At 41.6% G+C, this 23,585-nt stretch overlaps 1 protein-coding gene across 1 annotated transcript in view; it reads right to left on the bottom strand.

Annotated features, from left to right (window-relative positions):
• Window positions 1–1,112: 1,112 nt before the first annotated feature.
• unc13a (unc-13 homolog A (C. elegans)) overlaps window positions 1,113–23,585 on the bottom strand; it is a 60,108-nt gene continuing 37,635 nt past the window's right edge. Inside the window, exons 29-44 of the mRNA XM_008289648.1 lie at window positions 22,685–22,811; window positions 22,496–22,592; window positions 21,575–21,718; window positions 21,360–21,437; window positions 21,131–21,208; window positions 20,937–21,025; window positions 20,694–20,840; window positions 18,945–19,126; window positions 17,508–17,599; window positions 15,605–15,634; window positions 13,092–13,148; window positions 12,862–12,942; window positions 10,629–10,776; window positions 3,748–3,840; window positions 1,710–1,869; window positions 1,113–1,627 (exon numbers count right to left, since the gene is read on the bottom strand). Of these exons, the coding sequence (XP_008287870.1) occupies window positions 1,339–1,627; window positions 1,710–1,869; window positions 3,748–3,840; window positions 10,629–10,776; window positions 12,862–12,942; window positions 13,092–13,148; window positions 15,605–15,634; window positions 17,508–17,599; window positions 18,945–19,126; window positions 20,694–20,840; window positions 20,937–21,025; window positions 21,131–21,208; window positions 21,360–21,437; window positions 21,575–21,718; window positions 22,496–22,592; window positions 22,685–22,811 (1,892 nt within the window). The 3' untranslated portion in view covers window positions 1,113–1,338. The remainder of the gene's footprint in view (window positions 1,628–1,709; window positions 1,870–3,747; window positions 3,841–10,628; window positions 10,777–12,861; window positions 12,943–13,091; window positions 13,149–15,604; window positions 15,635–17,507; window positions 17,600–18,944; window positions 19,127–20,693; window positions 20,841–20,936; window positions 21,026–21,130; window positions 21,209–21,359; window positions 21,438–21,574; window positions 21,719–22,495; window positions 22,593–22,684; window positions 22,812–23,585) is intronic.

The raw sequence follows: 23,585 nt of genomic DNA, 5'->3' as shown, positions 1-23,585 counted from the left end.
GTGGCAGTTGAGCGTTTCCTCCTCTATAATGCACCGCTCACACACCCACTAAAGGGCTGAGGAATGTTTGCAGTAAAACCAAAAAAGAAAAAAGAAAAGAAAAGACGGAGATAACCATCTTGTAAACAGAAACGACTATCTCCCCGAATCGGATTATAAAATCAACACCCGAAACCCTTCCCCTCCCTGTGTGACGTTCTTTGCTCGTGATGGCTTTCTGTGATTACGTTTGCAGGTAACAGGCAACACGGGCGGCTACGTGAGGTCAACATTAGTACAAACACACTCGCGCGTTGTGCTCAAATCACACATTCACACGCACACACAATCTGATGAATCACAGTGCTTTCATCAGAGTCCTCTCCCCATACAGTCGATATACAGGAGACAGACGGACGGACTGTACGAGGGTCAACAAGACAGAAGGCATTGAGGGTGTCAGGCAGTGTGCTCTGTTACAGGGTGGACGGACAGAAAGACAGACAAGGACAATCTTTCAAGCACCACACGTCCATCGAACAATCCTGTGTGTATCTTTACATATGTCTTTCATGTTTTTATAATATGTATATTTATATATTTATATATATATGATGATATATAGAATTACTAAAATATAATCTGGAAGAAAGAAGTAAATAAATATTAAACTTATCATAACTAAATAGTGCTTTGTTCCCAGTGTGTTGTTCCCCACCCGATATCTGGAATGTTTAAAGCCATGCGGCCATTGTTGTTGTTGTTATTGTTTGTGGGTCAGTCGGACAGTTGGTCCTGTTGTGCTTAGGGCTGGTCTTGGCATTTTTCAGCGATTATCTGTTGGCACTTGCGGTCCCTTCTCTACACGGGTGCAAAGCAGGGAAGGGACGAGAGGAACTGGGTGGAGGGGTAGAGTTGAAAAGGCAGAGAGAAGTGAGAAGGAAAGCCAAAATATTAAAGGCTACAAGATATTTCTCACCCTGACCAGTCAAATGAGGTGTGTGTGTGTGTGTGTGTGTGTGTGTGTGAGGAATGGCATGACTCCCCTCTAGAGGAAAGTAGATATATTCTCTACGATTGAACTCTATCGAAAAGATGGTGGATAATATCGTTAACTATAAAGACACTCTTTCTTTTTTTTAAGAAAATGTGTGATGCTCTGATTAGCACTGTATCTTCTCCACTCAAATAAATGTATTTACAGCATCGGATGTGTGGTGACTGTCGTCTTATCTGTGCTTTTACAACACTTGGATCATCAGGGCAGTGGCTTGCAGTGGCTCAGGAGAGCTCCGGGGCAGTAGTAGGTCTGATTTTGGCTTCAGACGGGGCTTTTTAAACTCTTTTTTTTTTTGCCTCTTAGCTGCGGCCCTCCTCTGCGGAGCGCTGGTCGGACTTGAGCTTGACGAACTCCTTGGCCACGTCGTCGTTGTTGCGCTGGGAGAGGATGCGCAGCACGGTGAGGCCCGTCTCGTCCATGTGGATGCGTTTGCCCAGCGGCAGCCAGCAGGCGACGCTGCCTTTGGAGGCCACGTCCTTCAGCTGCAGGACGGCCATGCCCACGGTGCGGTCCTCTCGGGCGAAGCAGTAGTCCTTCACACACACCTGCAGCTCGTAGCACTCGGGACCCACCTCGTTGCTGAGGGTGCTGCAGAGCGGAGAACGTGCTGTGTTACTGAGGCACCTCCATCATCAACATCACACCAAAACAAACCTCATCAGCTACTTACAAAGTGAAGGTTTCGTTGTATTTGGGCGCCCAGCTGTTGTTCTTCGACTTGGTGGCGTACTTCCTCTTCTTGTCGCTGAGGTGAGGGCCGATGATGTAGACCTCCACAAACGGCCGGAATATTCCCTGCGTCTGCCACCTCAGGTCATTGGCAGCCACCACTGAGTCACAGAGAAACAAGAGGAAGGAAAAGAGAGTGGGAAGGTGTGGGTGATTGTGAGAAAGATTCATGTGGAGAAAATGTGTGAAAATGTGGAGAGAGAGAGAGAGAGCGAATGAACAAAAAAAAATCAGAACAAGAAAATACTGCCTCTCCCTCAGGCCTCACATTCAGTTCCTTGCCGAGATAGCGAGAGTGGAATTGGGATATTATTTCATTACAAAGTCATATTTTTCTTTGGCAGCTGAGAAGAAGTTTTATGTTGGTGCACTGTTACGGCAATATTGTTGTGCATGCAGTCTTTTTTTTTTTTTGTTCCCACTGACATTAGAACAATGGCAGTTATTAATAACTACTTCTGTTACATCACCTGAGGTCTTATCACTGAACATCTGCCCTCTTTAATGTTTGGCAAAATAAATAGGATTACTGGTTGAGAATTGTTTTTTTGATCGCTCAGTTGTCAAAGGAGATGATTCCGTCTATATGCGAGCTACAGTGCCTTTAAGAAGTATTCACCTCCCTACATAGTTTTCCCCTTTGATTTCTTTTCAACATCAAATCAACTTAATTTGGTCTTTTTTTGCAGTAATTCCCAACAAAGAAAAAACTAATTTCTACAAAGTAATGCCAATGATTAAAAATATAAAATGTGAAATAAGTGAATAAGTCTTCACCCCATCTATAGCAACTAATGCAACAAAGATGAAAAGTCACACAATTAATGCATCTCAGGTGATTGTAGTACAAAGACACCTGTATCTGGAAGGTCCAGTCACTGGTGCATCAGTCGTTCTGGATATAACTACACCATGAAGATTACAAGAAAACTTTCAAGTCACTGAATACCCCTTTGGAAGTCGTCCTCAAAAACTGAGTGATAAGAAAGAGCAAGAGACTAGAGGCCACCAAGACACCTATGATTCCTCTGAAGAAGTTACAAGCTTCAGCTGCTGAGACAAGAGAGACAGTGCATGCAGCAGCTATTGTCTAAATCTCAACTAGAGTTCACTAGAAGGCATGTGGGAGAATCTGAAGCCAACTGTAAGAAGGTTCTTTGGTCTGATGAAAATCAAGCTTTTTGGCCATCAGACTAGACATTATGTTTGGCGGACACCAAACACTGCACATCATCAGAAACACAGCATCCCCATTGTGAAGCATGGTGGTGGCAGCATCATGATGATGTGGGGATGCTTCTCCAAAGCAAGCCCTGGTAGGTTTGTAAAGGCAGAAAGTAAATTTAATGCAGCAGAAGTATAGTGAAATCTTGAAGGACAACCTGGAAGAAAACTGCGACTTAGGAGAAGATTTGTTTTCTGACTTGAAGCATACAGAAAAAGTTTTTACAGACATGCTTTAAAGGCAAAGATGTGAATGTTCTGGAGTGGCTGAGTCACAGCCCAGGTCTCAATCCAATTAAGACTGTGAGGCTTGACTTTGAAAAGGGTTGTTCTTTCACAATCCCTGTTTAACAAGACAGAGCCTGAGCAGTTTTGTAAAAAAGAATGTGGTAAAATTAGAGTGTCCAAGGCTGATTGAGACCTACCCACACAGGCTCAGTGCTGTAAAACACTGACTAGACTTTGTGTTTTCACTTTGACATGAGGGAGTCTTTCATTGTACATTCTTGTCAAAAAAAACTTGCAGAAAGGGTGAAAACTTTTTAAGGGCAATGCACGTTTAGGACTGTTTTCACTGAGCAAACACTGTCCACTGAAGTCAAACGGTGTGACACATTTAAAAGCTCTGAAAAAAGAAAGCAGACTGTTATTTCCAGCATTGAGAAGAAACACTCTCATGCTTACTGATCCATTTTCCAAAGGTGAAAACAAAAAGGGTGAAAAAAAACCCCCACCAAAAAACCTTTTCCCTTTACCTTTGACTGTTACTTTGTGCTCTCCGGTGTTCGGGTGAGTGAAAATCTCCACATGGATGGACACTTCCCCCACGGCGTCGTCCACCCCGGAGCCTGACGGGAACAAACAGAGAGCAGGTTTGCCGTTAATACCCCTTGAATGTGAAAAGCGTGGAGAAAGCTTTGTGCTCCTATCACAGACCAAACATTAACAGAAGTCACTGCGCCCTCTATTCCGAGTCCTCCTCCACATGCGAGCGCGAAAACAAAGTTACAGACCAATTCCATTTCAATTTCACAGCGTTGAAATGGATTTCGTTATAACCTTGTGGATTTTAGGCAGAATGCTGAAACTGTGTCTTCATACTAAAATAATCATGGCGTAACAGGAGGACTCGAAATAAAGCAAAGTGATCGGTTTGTGCACATGTTGTGGTCTGGAAGTGGACAATCAGACAAAGCAGCTATGAGTGGGCAGAAGTGTTTTAAATATAGGAAGCACAGCCTTAATATATGAACCGATGGAAGTTCTCGCATCTCTAGAAACTCTGTGCAGCAAAGAGTTTTGTTACTGACCTGAAACGACTGTGCTATTTTCCCCAGCGGTGCATTGTACATTATGATTAGACCCTGACTGAGAGCAGCAGCCTTTGCACGAATTCAGCAACACAGAGGTAATAATTTGGATTCGGCGAGGACAGTAATTTGTGCCCACTCATAGACGCGTGGTGTCTGTTAGGATGCAGGGTGGTTAGTAGGAGGCTCAGAAGAAGACAGAAGAGAAGCTGCAGAAGGTCAAACCGACAGTGTGGTTCCCCCTCCCGCCCTCCCGTCCCTTCGATATGGATCAGGTCAGGGCATGCTCAGATGGATCTAGACAAGGTGGACACACCCATTCCTTGGTAAACACTTTTACCCAAGCATGGTATTAGGAAGAAAAGAGGAAGAGCACCACACGGAGAGAGAAGCAGCTCAGCCTCTCGGATCTGTCGGTGAAGGACGACATCCTAAATAAAGCTGCGCTGCGTGAGGAGACACATGTTTATCATCATTTTAGGAAATTTTACAGCTCGAGTCTTCTATAGGGACAAAATTGCCATTCTCATTACAGCCTCATTTGAGTTTCGATTTTGTCTGCAGAGCTTCACATATTTTTCTCCTACAACTCAGAAATAGGTGAGAGAGGAGGAGGACAATTAGCAACAGGTGTCATACTAGAGGCTTAAAGGAAACACCTTCTTAAGCTCAACTACTTGCTTCGTTTTTTCTCAGTTGAGCTACATATGAGGTATATAAGAGCTTTATTTAATACAAGTATAATACAATAACTGAGCTAAATTATACAGAGGTGTCTATATAAGTATACATGTATATATACATGTGTAAATACATTTATAGCTCATATATGGCTCACATGTAGCTCAATTAGTCGACTCCTGTTGCTAATTGTCCTCCTCCTAACCCACCTGTCTTGTGAATTATAGGGAAAAAAATATGAGAACAATGTCAGACAAAAGTGAGAATGACATTTTTGTCTCCCAAACTATTGAAGAGCAAGCTCTGAGCTATAAAGTTTTCCTTTACTGGGTGTTTTAACTCTTTTACCCTCATTTTTTCTGAGGGTTTAATGTGTTTCAACCATTTGCAAGTCTGTCTGTCAGATCCGCACCTCAGCTGCTGTGAGATTTAACTTTTTCCTCAACTTAAATGGAAGTCTATGGAATAAAAGGTCTGTTGTGCATGTTGGTGACAGGTTTCAGTTACACTTTTTAGAACCCCAAATATTAAACTCTCCATCCAAGATGACTCTGCTGTAGACCTTCACAAGCTGGTTCTGTACTTCTAGCTGCAGGGCTGTTTCAGGACTAGAACGATTCTGACCTCTCATGGTGGCTCTTACTCTTTTGTCTGGGAGGGAGACTGTGGACAAATCTTTCCTTTGTGGTTTTTGTGCCGCATGTGAACAAGTGGTTTTTATCCACATACGACTCCTGAAGGATACGGTGACAGATGGACATTAATTTTCAATGTTTTAATTAGTGTCTTCGCTCTGTCAACGGTATCTTTGTGGCAGCGACCAGCAGCCTGTATGTGTGTGTGTGTGTTTTTTAAACCAGCCGCCCACTAAACAAGGTGTCTGTGGGAGTTAGACGGCAGAGTGTTCCTGGCATGCAGCTCTCTGCAGCTCTCGAGGGAGCATTATGGGATTGTTGGTCTCGCTGCCAACAGGACCAAAGACGGCAGCAGTCATCCATCTGGCCTCGTCTACTCTGTGGAGGACGTCCATAAAAAAAGATGAGAAAGAAACTTTGCTGGCCGGGAGGCAGGAACGCGTTGCCAAGAAAACGCGGCCTTTTTCCTCTTTAACAAACACAACAATCAGAGGTGCACGTTTTCCACCATATTGCAAATCTTCAGCGGAATAGGCATTAAAATCTCAGACTGCGATGGTGCCAAAGCGTCACCCGAGTTCGCTGCACGTTCACTCTCAATAATTTCACTTACAAATATTGCCGCTCACAGCCTGCAGTGTTCAAGAACTGCAGTCGCCACTGATCAAAGTCTTCTTTTAGCCGCAGTCAAGTTCATACGAATAAATTCCACTGAGCTCCGTTCATTCATCCTGCTCTAATCATCCGCTCTAATAAGGTTGGAGAAACTATTCAGTGAAATCTGACTGACAGCGAATTAATTTGCATTCTTGTTATAGTCAAGGACATTCAGCAGCTGGCAGGACGGCTGAAGACACACTGCTTTGTACATGCATAATCATTTTAATTTTATAAGTCACCAATTACCTAACGGTGAAAGGTAACCATCGCTAAATGCTCTGTAAGAATCAAACACCACTGAAAGGACAAAGTTGAAATAATTGACTTAAAATTTGCCTGCTCTGACTTCTCGCTCAAATTTTTTTCAGTTTCAAAAAACTTGGGATTTAGATTTCTTAAGGTTTGCAGATTAAAGTTAGGAATTAAGTAAACTGTGTTGAAACTGTTACATTCAATATTTCTCAGATCTAAATTCCTGTCATGTCAGACAACTTTTAAAAATACAGATCAAATTTACACACAAGGGAGTGATTGTCAGGGGAGTGAATCAGTCCTTAAAGTTTACAGTTTGTCACGAGTCAAGAAAGAAACGCTCACTTAAGCCACTAAAAACACAGTTTTTAAATATTAATTTGTGAACAGAAAGAATAAAATCAAGTATTTGAAATTGCTTTCCATGAGTTTAACTGCTAATTTTGGATTTTTGATGTAGATTTTTTCAGGAGTAAAAACCTTCATATCAACATATCAGCCAATGTTTTTGTATAAATACACAAATATAAATGTATTTACCTACAGTATGGTAAGCTTAAGAGTTGGAAAAGGGAAATCAGTTCCTAATTATTGGTTTATTGCCTTTCCAGTAACGTATTGTGAAAACACCGCCTGACTCTGTTGTGATACTCTGCTACATGTGCTGCAGACAGAGCAAACTATGTGAAAATGCTGCTTCTGAATTACCGCAAGCATCTTTTTCTGCATTATGTTCAGCACAAAAGTTGTGATATTGGTATGTATTGGCCAACATAAACACTGATATCGATATATGTATGATAAGCCAACATGGGCTAATCTATATGGTATCTATTAAGCCCACATACATTTAGACAAATGGTCTTTAAAGTAAAGTATTTCAATGCAGTCCATTCACTGGTATTTAAATTTCAACATTCAGTTGTCTGCAGTGGTTACATTTTACAATAAAGTATTCAGCTTCTTATAAAACAAAATAATTACTGCATTTCTTCACAATATTTAAAGCTGTATGACACAAGCTTAATATTTTTTATACGCATATATATATATTATAGGATATTTATTTATTTTTTTGTATGAGCTGTATTGTAAAAGAGATATTACTTTTGTCCCTATTGTAGCTTGAAATTTCCAAAATTACATTTGTTCCAGCTGATTACTTCAAAAAATACACACTGCTGTCATGATGACAAACTACTTCTGCTGTAAATATTGATTAATTTGCAGCTTATTTTCACAATGAGTTAATTAATTGCTTTGCAGATTAAAATGCAGAAAAAAAAGCCTAATTTACCAAAGGCCAACATATTTAAATAGGTTTGTATTTGCTTCCAAACTGATCTCTTTGGCCTCAATCCAGAATAAATCAACACAACTTGCTGTGTAACACTTCTGCTTCTGGGTTTCTCTTCCCAGAGTGTTAATCTTTTCACTTCCAGCTGTCAATCTGAGATGAATCTCATTGTCAAAGCATCAAACGTGACCGAGGAGAGTGAATTAGCTGAATGCATACAGCTGCAGCACGACGAATATACAGTATGTGAGAAAGAGTCAGATCTTTTTTATCTTAATCTAAAGTGACAGAAATCGGACCACCTGACCCGAGGGACTGTTTCTGATTGGCTCAATCTGTGGCGGTGGGGTGGGGATGAGTCGTGCAGCCTTTCTCATCACTGCTTTAGGCAGCTGTGTGGGTGTTTTTGTATGTGTCCGCCTCCGCCTGTGTTTGCGCGTGATGATAGAGCAGGCAAGGACAGGGAGCCCTCCCAGACAAACTGAGCCAGCAGCCATCATCATCTTCATATTAATCCTTCTCCTCTTCATCAGCATTTCCAAAAAAAAAAAAAAAAACAGCAAGCGGGGCGGTAACGTCGGAGGATTTCCTCTCTGGGTTCCTCACTGAAGACAGATTAAACTCAGTGCTTCTGCTTCTACAACCTTAAGGAGAGTCTCAGTCAGTCACATTGCTCTGCTCAGTCAGTCACTCGTCCACGTGAACACACACACACACACACACAATCACACACACACAGGCACACACTCGGCCCTTTGGCTTCTCTCTATGACATCATGCTGCATCAAAACTCCTCCACACTTTAATGCATTGCTATTATTTTTGTCTGATGTCCGCACATCATGCTTGAGCGTCTGCTCATACATACCGTCCGTGGCGTATGTATTCAGCGCAGTCCCGTACATACAGACATCAGTGTGTATATTTCATGCATGAATGCATAAAGTCAGTGTGCTTTTTGTTGTGCTGTATGTGTGTGCAAAAAAAAAAGGAAAAAACGAGTTTCAATCTGTGCATTGCATTTGTCTGTTGGGATGAATTGGAGCAGGCAAGGAGGAGGAAGGGGGGGTTTCAGGATGCACATGGGAGGTGGTGGTGGGAGGTGGAAGGGATTTGGGCTTTGTTCTGGAGGGCTTTCTGGTAGTCCTGGATGTCTCAGGCCCCTCCGAGCCTGAGTGCCACATACCCTTCTCTGGGTAAACATCCTCACTAGTGGTGAATCTCACCCCCTTCCCGCCGAACACTGGCCCACAGACGGGGCAGGAAGAGGGAGTAGACAGAGAGAGGAGAGACACGCAGAAATATGAGGTTTGAAGAATTACAGAGTAGAAAAACAGCATGTATAAGCATTTTCACTGATGTCGGGAGAAACTGAGGCATTTCTACTGAATCTGCTCCTTCTTTCCATAGAGACGCAGGATTTTATATTGCACTGAAGTGAGTTAAAAATGTGACAGGAGCAAAAAAAAAAAACGCAGAGAAACTTCTTGAGGTTTAGAGGATGAAGTGGGCAAGAAAAGAGAGCAGACCGAGAGAGAGGAGAGACGAAGAAATATGAGGTTTGCAGAGGTTGAATTGAAGAATTACAGAGTAGAAAAACAACATGTATAAGCATTATTTCCTGGAGTTGGGAGTAATGTAGGCATTTCTACTGAATCTGCTCCTTCTTTCTGTAGAGATGCAGGATGTCATATTGTACTAAAAAACTTAGCTCGCGGCGAGTTAAAAATGTGACACTAGCAAAAGAAAATGCAGAGATTTTGTTTGAGGTTTTAGAAGATAAAGTGAACTGGGCAAGAAAAGGGAGCAGACAGAAAAAGTAGAGACACTTATACAAAATCTGAGGTTTGCAGAGGTTGAATTGAAGAATTAGGAAGTAGAAAAACAATATGTGTAAGATTTTTTACCTAAAGTTGGGGGAAATTTGTACTACATTGGCTAACTTTTTCATTAGAGATGCAGTACTTAAATTTTACTGAAGTGAGTTTAAAATGTAACAGGAGCAAAAAAACTCAGAGACCTGTTTGAGGTTTAGAGCGTGAAGTTAAACTGGGCAAGAGGAGGGAGGAGACAGAAAAAGCAGAGACACTTAGAAATGTTAGGTTTGCGGAGGTTTAACTGAACAACATGTAAAAGCATTTTCCCTGGAGTTGGGAGAAACTATCTATTGAATCTTTCATTTTTTCTTTTGATCTGCTCACACGGATCCACTGCTGCAAAACATACTTAGGTATGCAGCAAAAAAACAAAAAAAACAAAACAACGCATGGCATTTTGCCTAATTAAATTTTAAACGATCATCCACTCAAATGGCGCTTTTCACCAGCGGCGCTCGGGGACAGCGTGTCAGCATCAGCTTCCACAGAGATGACGGCTGCTGTGTAGCTATCTGACGGTGGGACGAAGGCTGAGCAACGGAATCAAAGAGCAGGGAGAAAAGAAAAGGGGTATTTATTTATTTTTCATTGCAAATAGCTGTCAGATCGCGTAAAGAACAGTTTCCGTGTTTCCGGAGGCTGGCTACAAGGAGACTCAGCGTTTCCGAGCTCTGAGGAAAAAAATATTTGTGCTGCCACGGCCTCGACTTTATGCTCTACAAAGCATGTGAGGTACTTTCAGGATATGCAGCTTGGCATTTGGGAAACCCTAACAGAGGTAGCGGGAGACACGGGGTCCTCTGAGAGCAAAGAAGCAGGAATCCATTGGAGAATTACGTAACAGAAGAATTAAGCAAATGAAGAGAATCCAAAAGCAGGGAGAAAAAAAAGGAGGATGAGAGAGAATAAAGACCATTAGGTTACCTTGTGCATTCTGTGACTGGACAAAGGTCTTAATAAGTTTGTCTGTGGCCTGCGTGTACAGCGACAAGGCGTAGTGGAGAGACTGGAGGTCGGGACTCTTCTCCAGGAAAGTCTTCTTCAGGCCGACGCCACCGGCATGGAAATATTGCTGAAATACAAAAAAAAAAAAAAAAAGCAGACAGACTGAACTTAAAAATAGCTGTTTACTAACATTTCTCTGTAGCAGACTATCAAAGACGGAAAGCTCGAAATGATTGAACATAGTGGAGCAATTATCCGACAGAGCGAACTACTACAGTGACGTCTGATGTTCCTGGGAATCCCTTTGTTGTGATGAGAGCAAAGGGAGTCGAACATTCACACACTGAGCTGCAACACAGGCTCGTTTAATGAATTCACCTCGTCAGCAGACAGGAATTAGAAACTACTTTTTAATTGTTTTTTTCCCGCGCTAACCAAACAACTGAAGCTCTAAAATGTGGATAGTTGCTGCTTTTACTTGTTTTGCATATTAGCAAATTAAATTTTTGTGGGGGAATTTGGATAGTTGGTTGGACACTTTACAGTCTTTCCTGGTGTTTTAAATGGTTAATAGGTAACAAATTATTCAGGGAAGGACAGCCCTGCAAAAAATCTGGGTTGATCAGGATTTGTGTCTCTGCTGCAGTAGCTGCTTGAAAATTGTAGATCCACTAATAACAACTCAATAAACACCCCGAAGAACTGATTAAATATGTATATAATTTTAGGCTTGTTAAGGTCCCTGTAGAGCTCATAAGACTGTGAATCATTTTGGTGCTTTGTCAGTTTTTGTGTTATGTTGAGATGCTTTGTGATTGGAAACTCAATTTAAAATGCCTTATTTTCCCCTTTGTAACTCAGAAAACTCTGATAAATCATTATTTAAAGTTTACTGGCTCAAACAATGATGATTATTATTATTATTTTTTAAATAAAAGTTAGGGTCCACTTCGGAAAAAAGCTGTCGATTTGATGTCTTGTTTCAAGTCTTGCTTGCATCTAACTTAAACATCCACACATCACACTTTAGTTGTTTTACTTTATGCTTGTTGCAGCTGAAGATCCTATAATCAATTTTTCATCTCATGTATGTATAAATACTGTTTCAGTATCTGTAATTTTAAATGCAGACGAGTTGTTGCTGTCTACGGCCTCTTCAGGAAGAAGACTGTCATTTGTGATTGAAAGTTCAGTAAATGAGTGCGAGACCAGGACTTTCTTTTGCTTCTAGCTTTCTCCTTGAGTGATGATATGACACGGAAATATTACAGAATTCACAACTTAAAACGTGTCGTTGTTGAGTTTCTCAGGCAGCATTGCGTCTATAAAATTAATATTTTAGCAGTTCAGAGCAGCAGCTTGGAAAACGGCTCTGAAGCGACCGCTGGCTCACATGTAGTTTTAATGAGCTGTGTTTCAGTCGCTGTTTTATACTTATTTTGTTGTATGACAATGAAAACACAGAGCTACATAAATAAAACCAGCTTCGTAGGGAATTCAGCAGTGTGTATGGTGTCCGCGGTAGAGCAGGTTGTCCTCTAATCGCAACGTTGGCGATTAGCCAGTCGCAGTGTCTTTGGGCAAGACACTGAATCCAAAGTTACCCAACGGCAGGCAGACACCTTGCATGTCAGGTCCATCGCCATTGGTGTATGAATGTGTATCTACTCTCAGATGTACGTTGCTTTAGATAAAAGTGTCTGCCAAATGAAACTGTAAATTGTATGTGAGCACAGAGAGCAGGAGAGAAGTAAACACCGGCTGAGTTTATTTTGCACTGAAGCACAAAGGCTGACATGACAACACAGTAACCCACCTGGTCCTTGTTTGTTAGTTTCAAATAAAGTTTTTATCATCTCTGGAAGTCTCTCAGCTTTAAATTCTTCACATAGCTCTGATTTGTGTGCATACATGGTGACATTAGCCACATTAGCTGCACAACATGCTAATGGAGAGGTCCTTCCTATGGATATGGTGACAGTAATGTCAAAAATAAAAGTCATCCACTGTGCCTTCAGTTCCTGAGATTCTGGTCGTGCATGAACACTCTCAGCAGAATGGCAGAAGTAAATTTTAACGCCTTTTATTCACACCTCCATGTTTAAAATAACCACAAAACGCAACAGAAATGGATTTTCACCACATGGAACCCTGGGATCACACTCCTACACGGACGTATATGTATATTGAAAGTGTAAGCGTGAATCTCTACCTTGATGGTGTCCAGCGCCAGCTCGATCACAGCACACTGCTTGGGTGTCAGTGCTTTGGCCTCCTCTCGAACCATGTGCTCCTTAAGATGACAAAGGGAGAAGCACAAAGAAGCAAAATGAGCAGTCTGTGTATTTGTACGCTCGTCTTCATATTTTCTAGGCGATTAAAGTCTCGGTCTGAAGCCCTGGTGCCAGGTCCGGGGCATCGCTGCGTAGAAACATATCGTACCTTCAGCTTGGACAGCTGTCCGAGCTCCTTGGCAGCGTTAAAGATGAGCTGAGTGCCCTGCGAGAGACAGAAAGACAGGAGGAGAAACAAGAAAGGTAGACGAGCAGAGAGAGAGGAGAGCATTGTTATTATCATGACAAAACAGGGCAGCGGTAAACGGCTTAGTGTCACACAGAGGACAGCGACGCTTCTGACACACACATTCATAAACAGTCACTCTAAGCCGCTTTACAGATGTCAAGGTACTTTTTCCTTTCAAGTGCTGTTATCACACTTATCTGTGTTTTATTCATTCCAAAACATTACACGCCGCTGCACAGATTCTCTCTCTCACACACACACACACACACACACTGAGACATCTCGGTACAAAGAGAAGGGAAAGTGACTCAGCTTGTAGTGAGGGCAAGAAAAGGAGACGTGCACTCAGTAACACACACATGCACACGCGCACACGCACACGTAGCATCTATACAGTTGCACTGTGATGTACGCAGGTATTACTGGAAGTCCAGCCTAATGCAATATAAGGCTAAATGCTGCAGACAGCACCTTCACATCTTATCTTTGGTTACAGCCTTAGACATGAAATATGGTTTTGCAGTAAACTCTTTGTTGCTACTTTTATCAGTCCTACAAACAACACCGGAAAAAAAAAAAACCTGAACAACATATTAGTTTTTTAGAGGAATGTCATCATAAAAACACTTTAGAAACTGTGTGAAGCTGTGTTTCTGATATTTCAGTCGCTGGTCGTGTGAGAGTCATCCAACCTCTTTCCACTGCTACAATGTGCTAAATTATCACAAAAATCGGGCAGATGGATGTGCTTTTTGTTGCAGGGGCTGCTGTGATGAACCGAACAATTATACTGCATTTGCTTCTGCCCCTACAAGCAGATTTTGTGGCCAATCATCACTGGCTTGTGTGAAGTTCTCTGATTTGGCTGTGATGTTGCTGGCAGTTGTACCACACCCTATTTTTCATCTGTGTTGTATTGTAGCAAAGCAGACAGCCTATCATGAAACAAAAAGCATGTTTAAAAAAAAAAAACTGGAGTCGAATTAACCCACTGAACCCCTAAAAGGCATGTTGTCTCAAATAAAAAGGTTGCCAAAATGACATGATATATCAGAGCCAAAAACTGTAAAAGCTGAAAAGAACTGAAAGAACTGTTGGATTTTCAGCCTTTAAACCCTGAACTACTAATCTGTGATGCAATCTTTGGTAACACTTGAAATAATTATCCGTTATAACTAGTTAATAGATCATTTGTAAACTGTTAGTTAGTGAGTTATTAACCACCTGTTAAGTGTTTGTTAATAGTTTGTTGATGATTTATAACGATGCCCTATAGATAGTTAATAAACCATTTACAAACTGTTAGTTAATGAGTTATAAATGACTTGTTGCAACTTTCGAATGACGTCCCAATAACATATATAAACTATTAACTGATACTTAACAAGTCATTAGTAAGTAATTCACTGATGGCTTGTTCATGATCTATGACTGGCTTATAAGGTATGGCTGTAAATCATTAATATACAGTTACATATAATATAAATCATCAACAAACTATTAACAAGCACTTAACAAGTGGTTAATAACTCACTAATTAACAGTTTACAAATGATCTATTAACTAGTTATAACGGATAGTTATTACAAAGTGTTACCCAATCTTCTGTTGTAAAACTGTGAAAACTGTGATATTTCATTAAAACTACCTTTTTATACATGTCTCAATTAAAAACAAGTCTATGAAAAACCAAAAAATTCTGCACTCGTTGGTGTAATTAGTGGCGCAGCTGCAACCAACAGTTACGTGGCAGAAATTCAGGAACCTTTCAGCTGAACTGGGTTGAACTGCAGGCTGTGTTTGCACAGAGTGGATAGGAGACAAGCATGGAAACACAGAAAAAGTCAGAAAATATATATATATATATAGTGTGTAGAGTTACCATTTTTTACAGTGCTTGTAACACCTGCAGTCGTAAAAAACATCTGTAAAATAAATAATCACTCTTGTTTTTTACTTTGTTGATGATTTAAGGCATTATTATTTTCTTAAACTGCAAAAAGACATTTTTGAGTCATCTCTGCTTCTAGCCCTGGTTTCCATAGAGATGCAGGACTTTATATTGCACTGAAAAATGAGCTCACAGTGAATAAAAGCATGATGGGAACAAAAAAAGAAATGCCCAGGAAAACTGCTTGGGGTTCAGAGTGTTAAGCGACCGTTGAACTTGTGTTGCGTTTAAGTCACAAATATCTGCATGTGCATCAGTGTGCGACCTGCGGCGTCGCTTGGCAGTGCAGCATCTGATAGAGGTATTTTCACAGCATGTACACAGAACTACATGGAATTATAGTGTAAACACAAAAGTGAAAAATCAGTATTTCCACTGCTTTGTTTGACTGGGGAGCTGAGGGAGAGAGAGACATAGACACGCAGAGAGGACATAGAGGAGAGAGACGAGACACATTGATCTAAAGGGGTTTAGTCCTTACATCACTGTGAGAAGCACTCTTCAGCCTCCCCTGGAAAGAGAGCATGTGGTTAATACTTCAAGCAGTGGCCAGTCCCCGCTGTCTGACTTCACTCTCACCGGCTACATGAGAGTGTGCAATCAAACGTGCATCTGTCGCTTTGCAAAATGCAAACAAACTTTGACAACACTGCCAGAGATGTCACTTTTTTTGTCAGTTAGTTATTTTTGCTCTCCAGAGCAGGAATATGTTTTTGTCTCTTGAAAAGACACACAAAAATGACTAACAAGTTGCTGGTGGGCAAAGATTAATAGTAAACATTACGATGGGGAAATGATGCCATAAAAATATGCAGGTGACATATTTGCCTTTACTCCACTGCATTCAAATCCATCCTATTGATCGTTACTGAGACATTTGACAGTAGACTACAACAATACTAGAACACTATGTGGTTTGATATCGGGGCTAGGCCACTAATAATGAGTTTACAATTTAGTTAAAGCAATAACAGTAACAGGAAGCAGAGGGAATAATGTAAAAACAGTCAAAAACCCAAATGCAACTTAACATACCAGCTTTCCTATTAATGAAAAAAAGTATAACCTATTACTTAAAGTTTAAAAAAAAAACAGTTTTGGGAAGTAAACTTATCGTCTTTCTTTCTAAAAGGGAACTTGATTTCACACTCATGTCTGTCCATTAAATATGACGCCTAAGCAAGGACATTATTGGCTTAATTTAGCTTAGAGAGTAACTTTGCTCTTATCACACAGATGCACACTTTAACATTCTGATTTGTGTTTGTTACACAACAAACCCTGGTAGTCTGAATCTGTGTTTTTGAGGCCATCATCGGTACACTGCAGTTTCAAGTTGGAAATGCTCGCTTTTACTCATTATATCTTTTCTAGTATTTAAAAAAAAAAAAACACCATATGTATGTGTTAACATAGTGAAACACAGACTTGGGGGCCTTTAATTACTGAGCTTCATAGGTGTTGGCAGGCAGATATTTTTAAAACTGTTCCCTATTTCCAGTCTTGTATGCCAAGTTAGCTCTAGTCTCATATTTAGCAGACAGACATGAGAGCGTTACCAGTCTTCTAAGGTAATTATCTACAAATATGCATTATATTTCTAAACTGTTTAACTAGTCCGATAAAGAGAGAACTCTGGAAAATGCATTATTCAACACATTAAAGCTCTATGTGATGACTTCCATCCACAGTGCCACTTTGGAGCCCTTTTGCATTTTTTATGATGTTTGACGATAAACCAACATCACAGATCACGCTGATGGAGAAACATACAATCTTGTCCATTAGAAATTAAACACATTATTATGCAATTTCTTTGGCGGGCTGCATATTATAAAGTACGACATAGATTTGCTGGAGAGTCTTAAATGTGCTTTTGCATTCGGAACATTTGTACACCAAGAAGCCATCCCATAGAGCTGTAAGACATCATGAGCATTTTTTACACAGTACACTGACTGCACTTTGTTTGACCCACATCAACCAAAACCAATGTTAAGCTCTCCTGAGAGTCATCGTTACATTAATCATAGTAACAACAGAACATGAAACCAAACCAGGACAGACCGACATGACAGGTCTGCGGAGACATACAGTGCAGTACAGTGTTGTACAGTTTACTGAGAGAAGACTGCAGTGTTGAAATAGATCAGATGCAAGCAACAAACCCACAGTAGGGGGTGGGAGGGCAGGACACAGTTCAAACAGGTAAGGAAAGGTGGGAGAGGTGGGGGACAGTGGAGGGAGAGGGTTAGAAAAGGGAGGAGGCTGGACACCAGATACCAAGCCAACCGAGAGATCAGAGTCACCCCACCAGAGTCCCGGTAAAAGGACACAATGCATGAGAAGAAACAAGGCAACACCAGGTGCAAAAAGAGGAATACCACTTCCTGGTTGAGGAGAGTGTACGGGAAGTAGAAGAAGACAGCAGAGTAAAAGAGGGGAACAGGGAGGGGCACTGATTGGTGAAGACTTGCTGAAAGGGGGGGAGGTGGGACCTATCAGAACGAGTTAGGAATGCACCATGCTTCTGTCTTCTCGAACGGAGAGACAGAGTTAGAGAAGAGATGAGGAGAGCCGAGGAAGAGGATGGGACAGATCGGAGACGGTGAGATGTGGGGGGAAAGAAACAGGGGAAGATCGCAGCCACATATAGCAGAGAGTCGACCACCGTGGACTGACAGACAGACAGACACGCAGGAGTGCTGTACTTACAATCATCTGTGGAGGGAGAGCGGTGGGAGCAGGATGTAATAGTAATCACAACAACAACAACCAGAGAGAAGGGTCAGTCAAGCTGCAAAGAGCCCCACATCAATCAAAAATACAAGTTTGGGCCGCAGGGCTGGAGGGACCAATTGGCACCTGTCTAAAAGCCTGGAGTAGCTACAGGTCGAGAACTAAGCAGCCACCACAGCTAGACTACTTCGCTATATCAAATCTCTTGGTACTACAGCAAATTAACAACTTTAAATGAAGAATTTGTCACTCAGAACTTCTTCCCTTTCTCCGCTCCCCCTGACCTAAACCCAGCTGGCTCCTGAAACCGAACCAGCAGCTGCAATGACACGAAACCCAGAGGTTACTATCAGTGATATGAGGCTCTTTAGTTATTAACCAAACATACATAAGAACACATATATCCAAAACAAAAGAAAAACTAAACAAACAAAAACAACAACAAAAAAAAGAAAAACAAGAGGCTGCTTTCCAAAATGTGTGATTCTTTTTTTTTTGGAAATGGGCCAGATCCTTTGGGCAAATAAAAAAGGTTTCTGCCACTGTGAGTTACTCACAAATCAGAAAACTCCAAATAATTGTTGGCTGACATACTGGAGAGCAGCCATGAGCTGGTGTCAGAATGATATGGTGCAATCCTTTTTTTTCTTATTTTTAAAAGGGTTTTCATCTTGATTGCTTGGATGAATGAAGGCACTGGGGGGCAATGTTGAATATAGTGTGTGTGTGTGTGTGTGGAGGGGGTTGAGAGGATGCCATGTAGATGTGATGCGAAAGCAGTTTGATCTTTTGTTTGTACATGGGCCATCTTGAATCGCAACACACACGAAATGTCTGCCTTTGTATTCCCTTTCCTCATTCTCCACCTCCTTCTCCGTTTTCTTTTGATGCTGCCTTGGCAGTTAGAGGAGTGTGTGGAAAAAAACATACGTGTGGATTATGTGTATTAGGCGCTTTGTGAATCATCTTTTCTGCCTATTGCGGTTGTCGCCATTAGAAAACATGAAATATTCATCACTCTCCATAGAAACACTAAGCTTGTTTGTGTCTGTTCACCCTCTAAAATAATCTATATAGTTTACCGCATATGTTGTGTGCATTTGTGTGCCTCTGTGCATTGACTCCTCTGTGTTGTCTCACCGTTTGGTCCGTGAGCGGCGGCAGAACGATGGTCTTCTCCATGGTGTTCATCACCAGCTTCCACAGCTCCTTCAACACGCGCTTCAGCACCGTCTTCTCGCAGATCTTAGCAAACAAAGTCAGGCTGGCGGGAGACACAAGAAAGAAATGAGACGTGAATATGGCGCGGTAGGGGAGGTGGGCATCTTGAAAGGATGATAGAGAGAAGCTGCGGTTGCTAGAAATCCTCTCATTATCAAAAAGAAATAAAAGACTTTACAGATAAAAAAAGAAGGTCATTTCTACATAAAGAGTCAGAAAAGCCCATGGATGCCTTTTAAACTATTTTTTATATTTCTCTAAGCAGTCTGAGTGATGTCAAACAAGTTTAATTAGAGTAGAAATTAATCTAAAATGAAAGTTGCCATGTGTAGTTTGCTGGTGTAACTGCTCCTCAGCTGAACTTAAAGGTCCCACATAGTGAAAAATCAGTTTTTACTGTATTTTGTGACTGTGGTGTAGCATAAAAGCTGTTAAGATCTGAAGATGTTTATTTCTGCCTGCTTTAACAAGAACACAAGAGTTTTCAGGCACTGCTAGCACCTGAGGAACAGAAGCTCTAGTGCAGGGGTGCCCAATCCTGGTCCTCGAGAGCCCCTGTCCAGCATGTTTTAGATGTTTCCCTCTTCCAACACACCTGATTCCAATGACCAGCTCATCATCAAGCTCTGCAGAAGCCTGATAACGATCCTGCTCATGTGAATCAGGTGTGTTGGAAGAGGGACACATCTAAAACATGCTGGATAGGGGCTCTCGAGGACCAGGATTGGGCACCCCTGCTCTAGTGGATTACTTGTATTGTTGATAGCAATGCCATCACAGGAAAATCCTCAGTGTTAGCGCGTTGTGCAGCGGATGTGGCGAACAGTACCATTACTTTTGACTATATGTCCACAGGCAGGAGCTCTGAGGAAATTGTAAACCTAAGAAAAACCAATAAACGAGGACTGAATGTGTGTTATTGTGTTTTCCTGTCACCTGTTGCGCTTCGGTGCAACCTAACTGGTTTGCTTCTCTCCTGCTCAATGTGCTCACAAATGCTGCATTTTAATACAGCCGATTTCCCAATGAAGCTATTCTTTTTGCATATTTTCTCTTGAAATGAAATCGATACTGAAAGCCATCAAATTAAGGGAGTCATTTCCAAGCACTGGCTCTGCACGACTAAACTACTGATTTGATAACTGCAGCATTGTTTTACAAACTCATCAAACACACAAAACAACATCCGTGCTGTAAATTCTGTGATATTTTCATGTAGAATGATGGCTCAGAGAGAAAGCTAGAAGCAAAAGTCCTGATCTCACGTCTGTAAACTGGTTTGTTCTGCACTGAGAGTCTTCTTCTTGAAGGGTGAGTGGACACCAGCGGCTCAGCTGGATTTAAAGCTACAGACGTTAAATCGGCCTCTTTACAGCAGGAGTTATACAATCATGATGAAGCATCTTTGCAGCATTTTGAGCTAAAAAAGTGGAAGACACACTCAGAAAATGTGAGACTTTAACTTCCTGCACATCCACACATTCCCTTAAACTAACTATTCAACACATCCTCCAGACTTAAACAAGCCATCCATGAGTGTTTAAAAAGGTTGATTAATAAAACAAAGCAGTCCTCATTTAGAATCAATTCAATCAGCTAGATTGTCTCACTTGCTGTCCAGGAACTCCATGATCGGCTGCAGGACATTGTCGGCATCCTGGGCCACACTGCTGGCATTTCCCACATTGGAGGTTCCCTTCACCTGAGCCAAGATGTCTCCCATCTGCTTCACATTCTCCTCAATATGAGGCTGGAAGCTGTAGAGGAAAATACATTTTTAAGTTAAGTCTGTGCTGCAGAGATGTAGCTTGTAGTGTATATTTGTGTATGACTGTGCGTGAGCGTGTTTCTACCTGACAGCGAAGACCCTGCTGAGATCATCCATGACATTGTTGAGCTTAACCTGCAGGTCTTTCAGGATATCGCTCGCCTCCACACAAAGCTGAAAAACAAACAAGAAAACAAAGCTTGGTTCAAGTGACCGGGCAGAAAGGTTATGCAGCAATATAAACAAAACTTTATATATATTTGGAGCTGAATCGCTCACGTCTTTTCCACCCATAGCTTCAAACATCTTCTCCAGCTGAACCCTCAGCTGCTGGATGTTGTTGATCAGGATGCAGGGCTGGAGGAAGATAACACATCAGAAACGGTCACGAAAACATTTTTAAGCCAGAGATACATCTAATAGAATAATAAATATAATAATAGACATGATATTGTGTCATTGCTTGAGTCCAGCTGACTCTACATAGATCATGTCTTTGGCCACTAACCACTTTCTCCATGGTGACGTAGTTTGCAAACAGCTTGGAGATGATATCAGCATAAGACAGAAGGACGTTGCTGATGGTCTGGAGAGGAAAACAAAAAAAGAGAAATCATCATGGAATAGCTGTAGTTCAATGATTGAATTTAAAAATGGTATGTAATAAAATATACAATTAAAGATCTGTTTGTAGTATTTTGTGAGTGATGATTATGGTGTTACCTTGGCGAATCGCTTCATGTAGTGTCCTACAATCTGCGGATCCGGACACTCCAACTTCCTGATGATCTCGAAGCTCTGGTTGAGCTGGGAGAAGACGTCCACCACCGAACAGGAGAACAGCGCGTGTTCTGAAGTGACTTGGAACTGCGGGGCGGAAAGGACGAAGATTAAAAAACTGAGGTGGGGACAAAAAAAATAAAAATCAAAAGGGACAAAAAGCATGAGAAAGAACGGGACTTTAAGAGTCTGGGGAGCAGGTGAGATGCTGAGATTCGGAGGAGACTGGCAGGATGTGACCTCTGCACAGCCAAGACCATACAGGCGGATCATTAGATGCTATATTAAACCGGACCTTTGATATGTTTCGCTACATGTCTGGAGTTTCAGACCTCCCTGAGAAAACCTTGCCTTACAGACAGTTAGACAGCCATCCAGTGACAGGTGGGAGCTCCTGTCTGTCTCCTTGTAATTGGCTGTTGGTTAGCGCCTGCTCCCTAATTGGCTAGAGGTGATTGTGTAGGTGCTACTCCAGGGAGTCTGGGTAATGAGGTGAGGACAGCTTTCCTGCAGTCAAAACTGAAGAAGAAGGCCATTAATTCACAATGTCCTGCTGTAACAGACTTATCTCCCTCTCTAAGCTCATGCACGTCTCCGCCACTCTTTTTTAAAATTTTTTTAAAACTTCCAAAGAATCCCTGTCTGCACCGTCGTGTCCGTGCTGCTATTTTTTGCCTTTGAAGAACGCAGGGGAAGGGGGGAGAGGCAGAGCGGGAGGGAGGATGACACTTTTGGATGATAACTTTGTGTGTGACAGAGGAAGCACAAAGGATGGATTACAGTAATTCTGCCTGAGCAACAACAGCGACTCAGCGTTTCCACAGGACTGAAGGGGAGATAAGGAGCAGAGCTGGAAACTTTTACCCCATCTTTTTTGTCTCTCTCCAAAGCGCCGTGCAGAAAGTCGCGAGACACTTCCTCGTTTTCGTCCAGCCACTGGATGACAAACGGCTCGAACCACCTACGGGGAGCAAACATTTGGAAATTTTGTGATCTTTGTGTACGTTTTGATTTCTCCTCGTGTGTTTATGTGCAAAACAAGACGCTACTCACGCAGGATATTCGGGCACTCTGCTCTTGAAGAAAGGCAGGTCCTTGCAGTATTCGTTGTACAGCCACTTGACCTTGAAGTGCAGGTTCATGTAATCTGCACTCTTGCACAGGCGATTTTTTTCATGCTCTAAAAACAGGATCAAAATAAATCCATGTTAAGCTCGTGTTTAAGCTACGGCTATCCGGAATTACAGCAGACCTACTGTGCATACAGAGGCAGTGACCCGGAGTCTAACAAGCATCCTAATGGACTTGTTGAATGTGATTGTGAGGCTTTAAGTACACAGTCACATTTTGTATAGCTGTCATTAATGCAGAATTCTGCCATCGTACATCAGTTCTGTGCTAGACTAACGCTTCAGGTTATACCAAACTCAGTCTAATGACTGGCTTTAAATGTAAGACCCTCAAGTGTGTCCTGAATTTTTTCTACTCTTAGTTTTTATACTCTGAGCAACCTGAAAGCTTTACAAAACACCTTAAGAATATATTCTTTGGGAACCTTTGGACAATTTACATTTATGATCACAAGTCCTTTGGCGTCTGTTTGTAAATGTTTTATTAGATTTATCTCTCCTATTTGGCTCTTTTATCCTTCATTACCCCTCTGAACCGCAAAACCCTGCAGGCAGGTTTGAAAGGCATGTTAACCTAAAAAAAACTGTAAAAAATTAACAGAACCAGAAAGTGCAAAAACAAAAAGAATGATCAGATTCTCAACTTTGCAACACCCTGTTAACCACTCATCTGAGACGTGCCAAGTCCAAGCTTGGAGATTATGATATTTCATTTAAATCATTTTATTCTCCACATCTCCTTTTAAAAGTAACTAAAAATAAGCTGTTTGCTAAAATTAGATTTTGCAAATGTCAAAAAAAGGTTGTTCTCTTTGGCGCAACCA

The sequence above is a fragment of the Stegastes partitus genome, unplaced genomic scaffold (assembly GCF_000690725.1).
Source record: "Stegastes partitus isolate 25-593 unplaced genomic scaffold, Stegastes_partitus-1.0.2 Scaffold627, whole genome shotgun sequence".
NCBI classification, from domain to species: domain Eukaryota; kingdom Metazoa; phylum Chordata; class Actinopteri; family Pomacentridae; genus Stegastes; species Stegastes partitus.
This window is presented reverse-complemented; position numbering and strand designations above follow the sequence as displayed.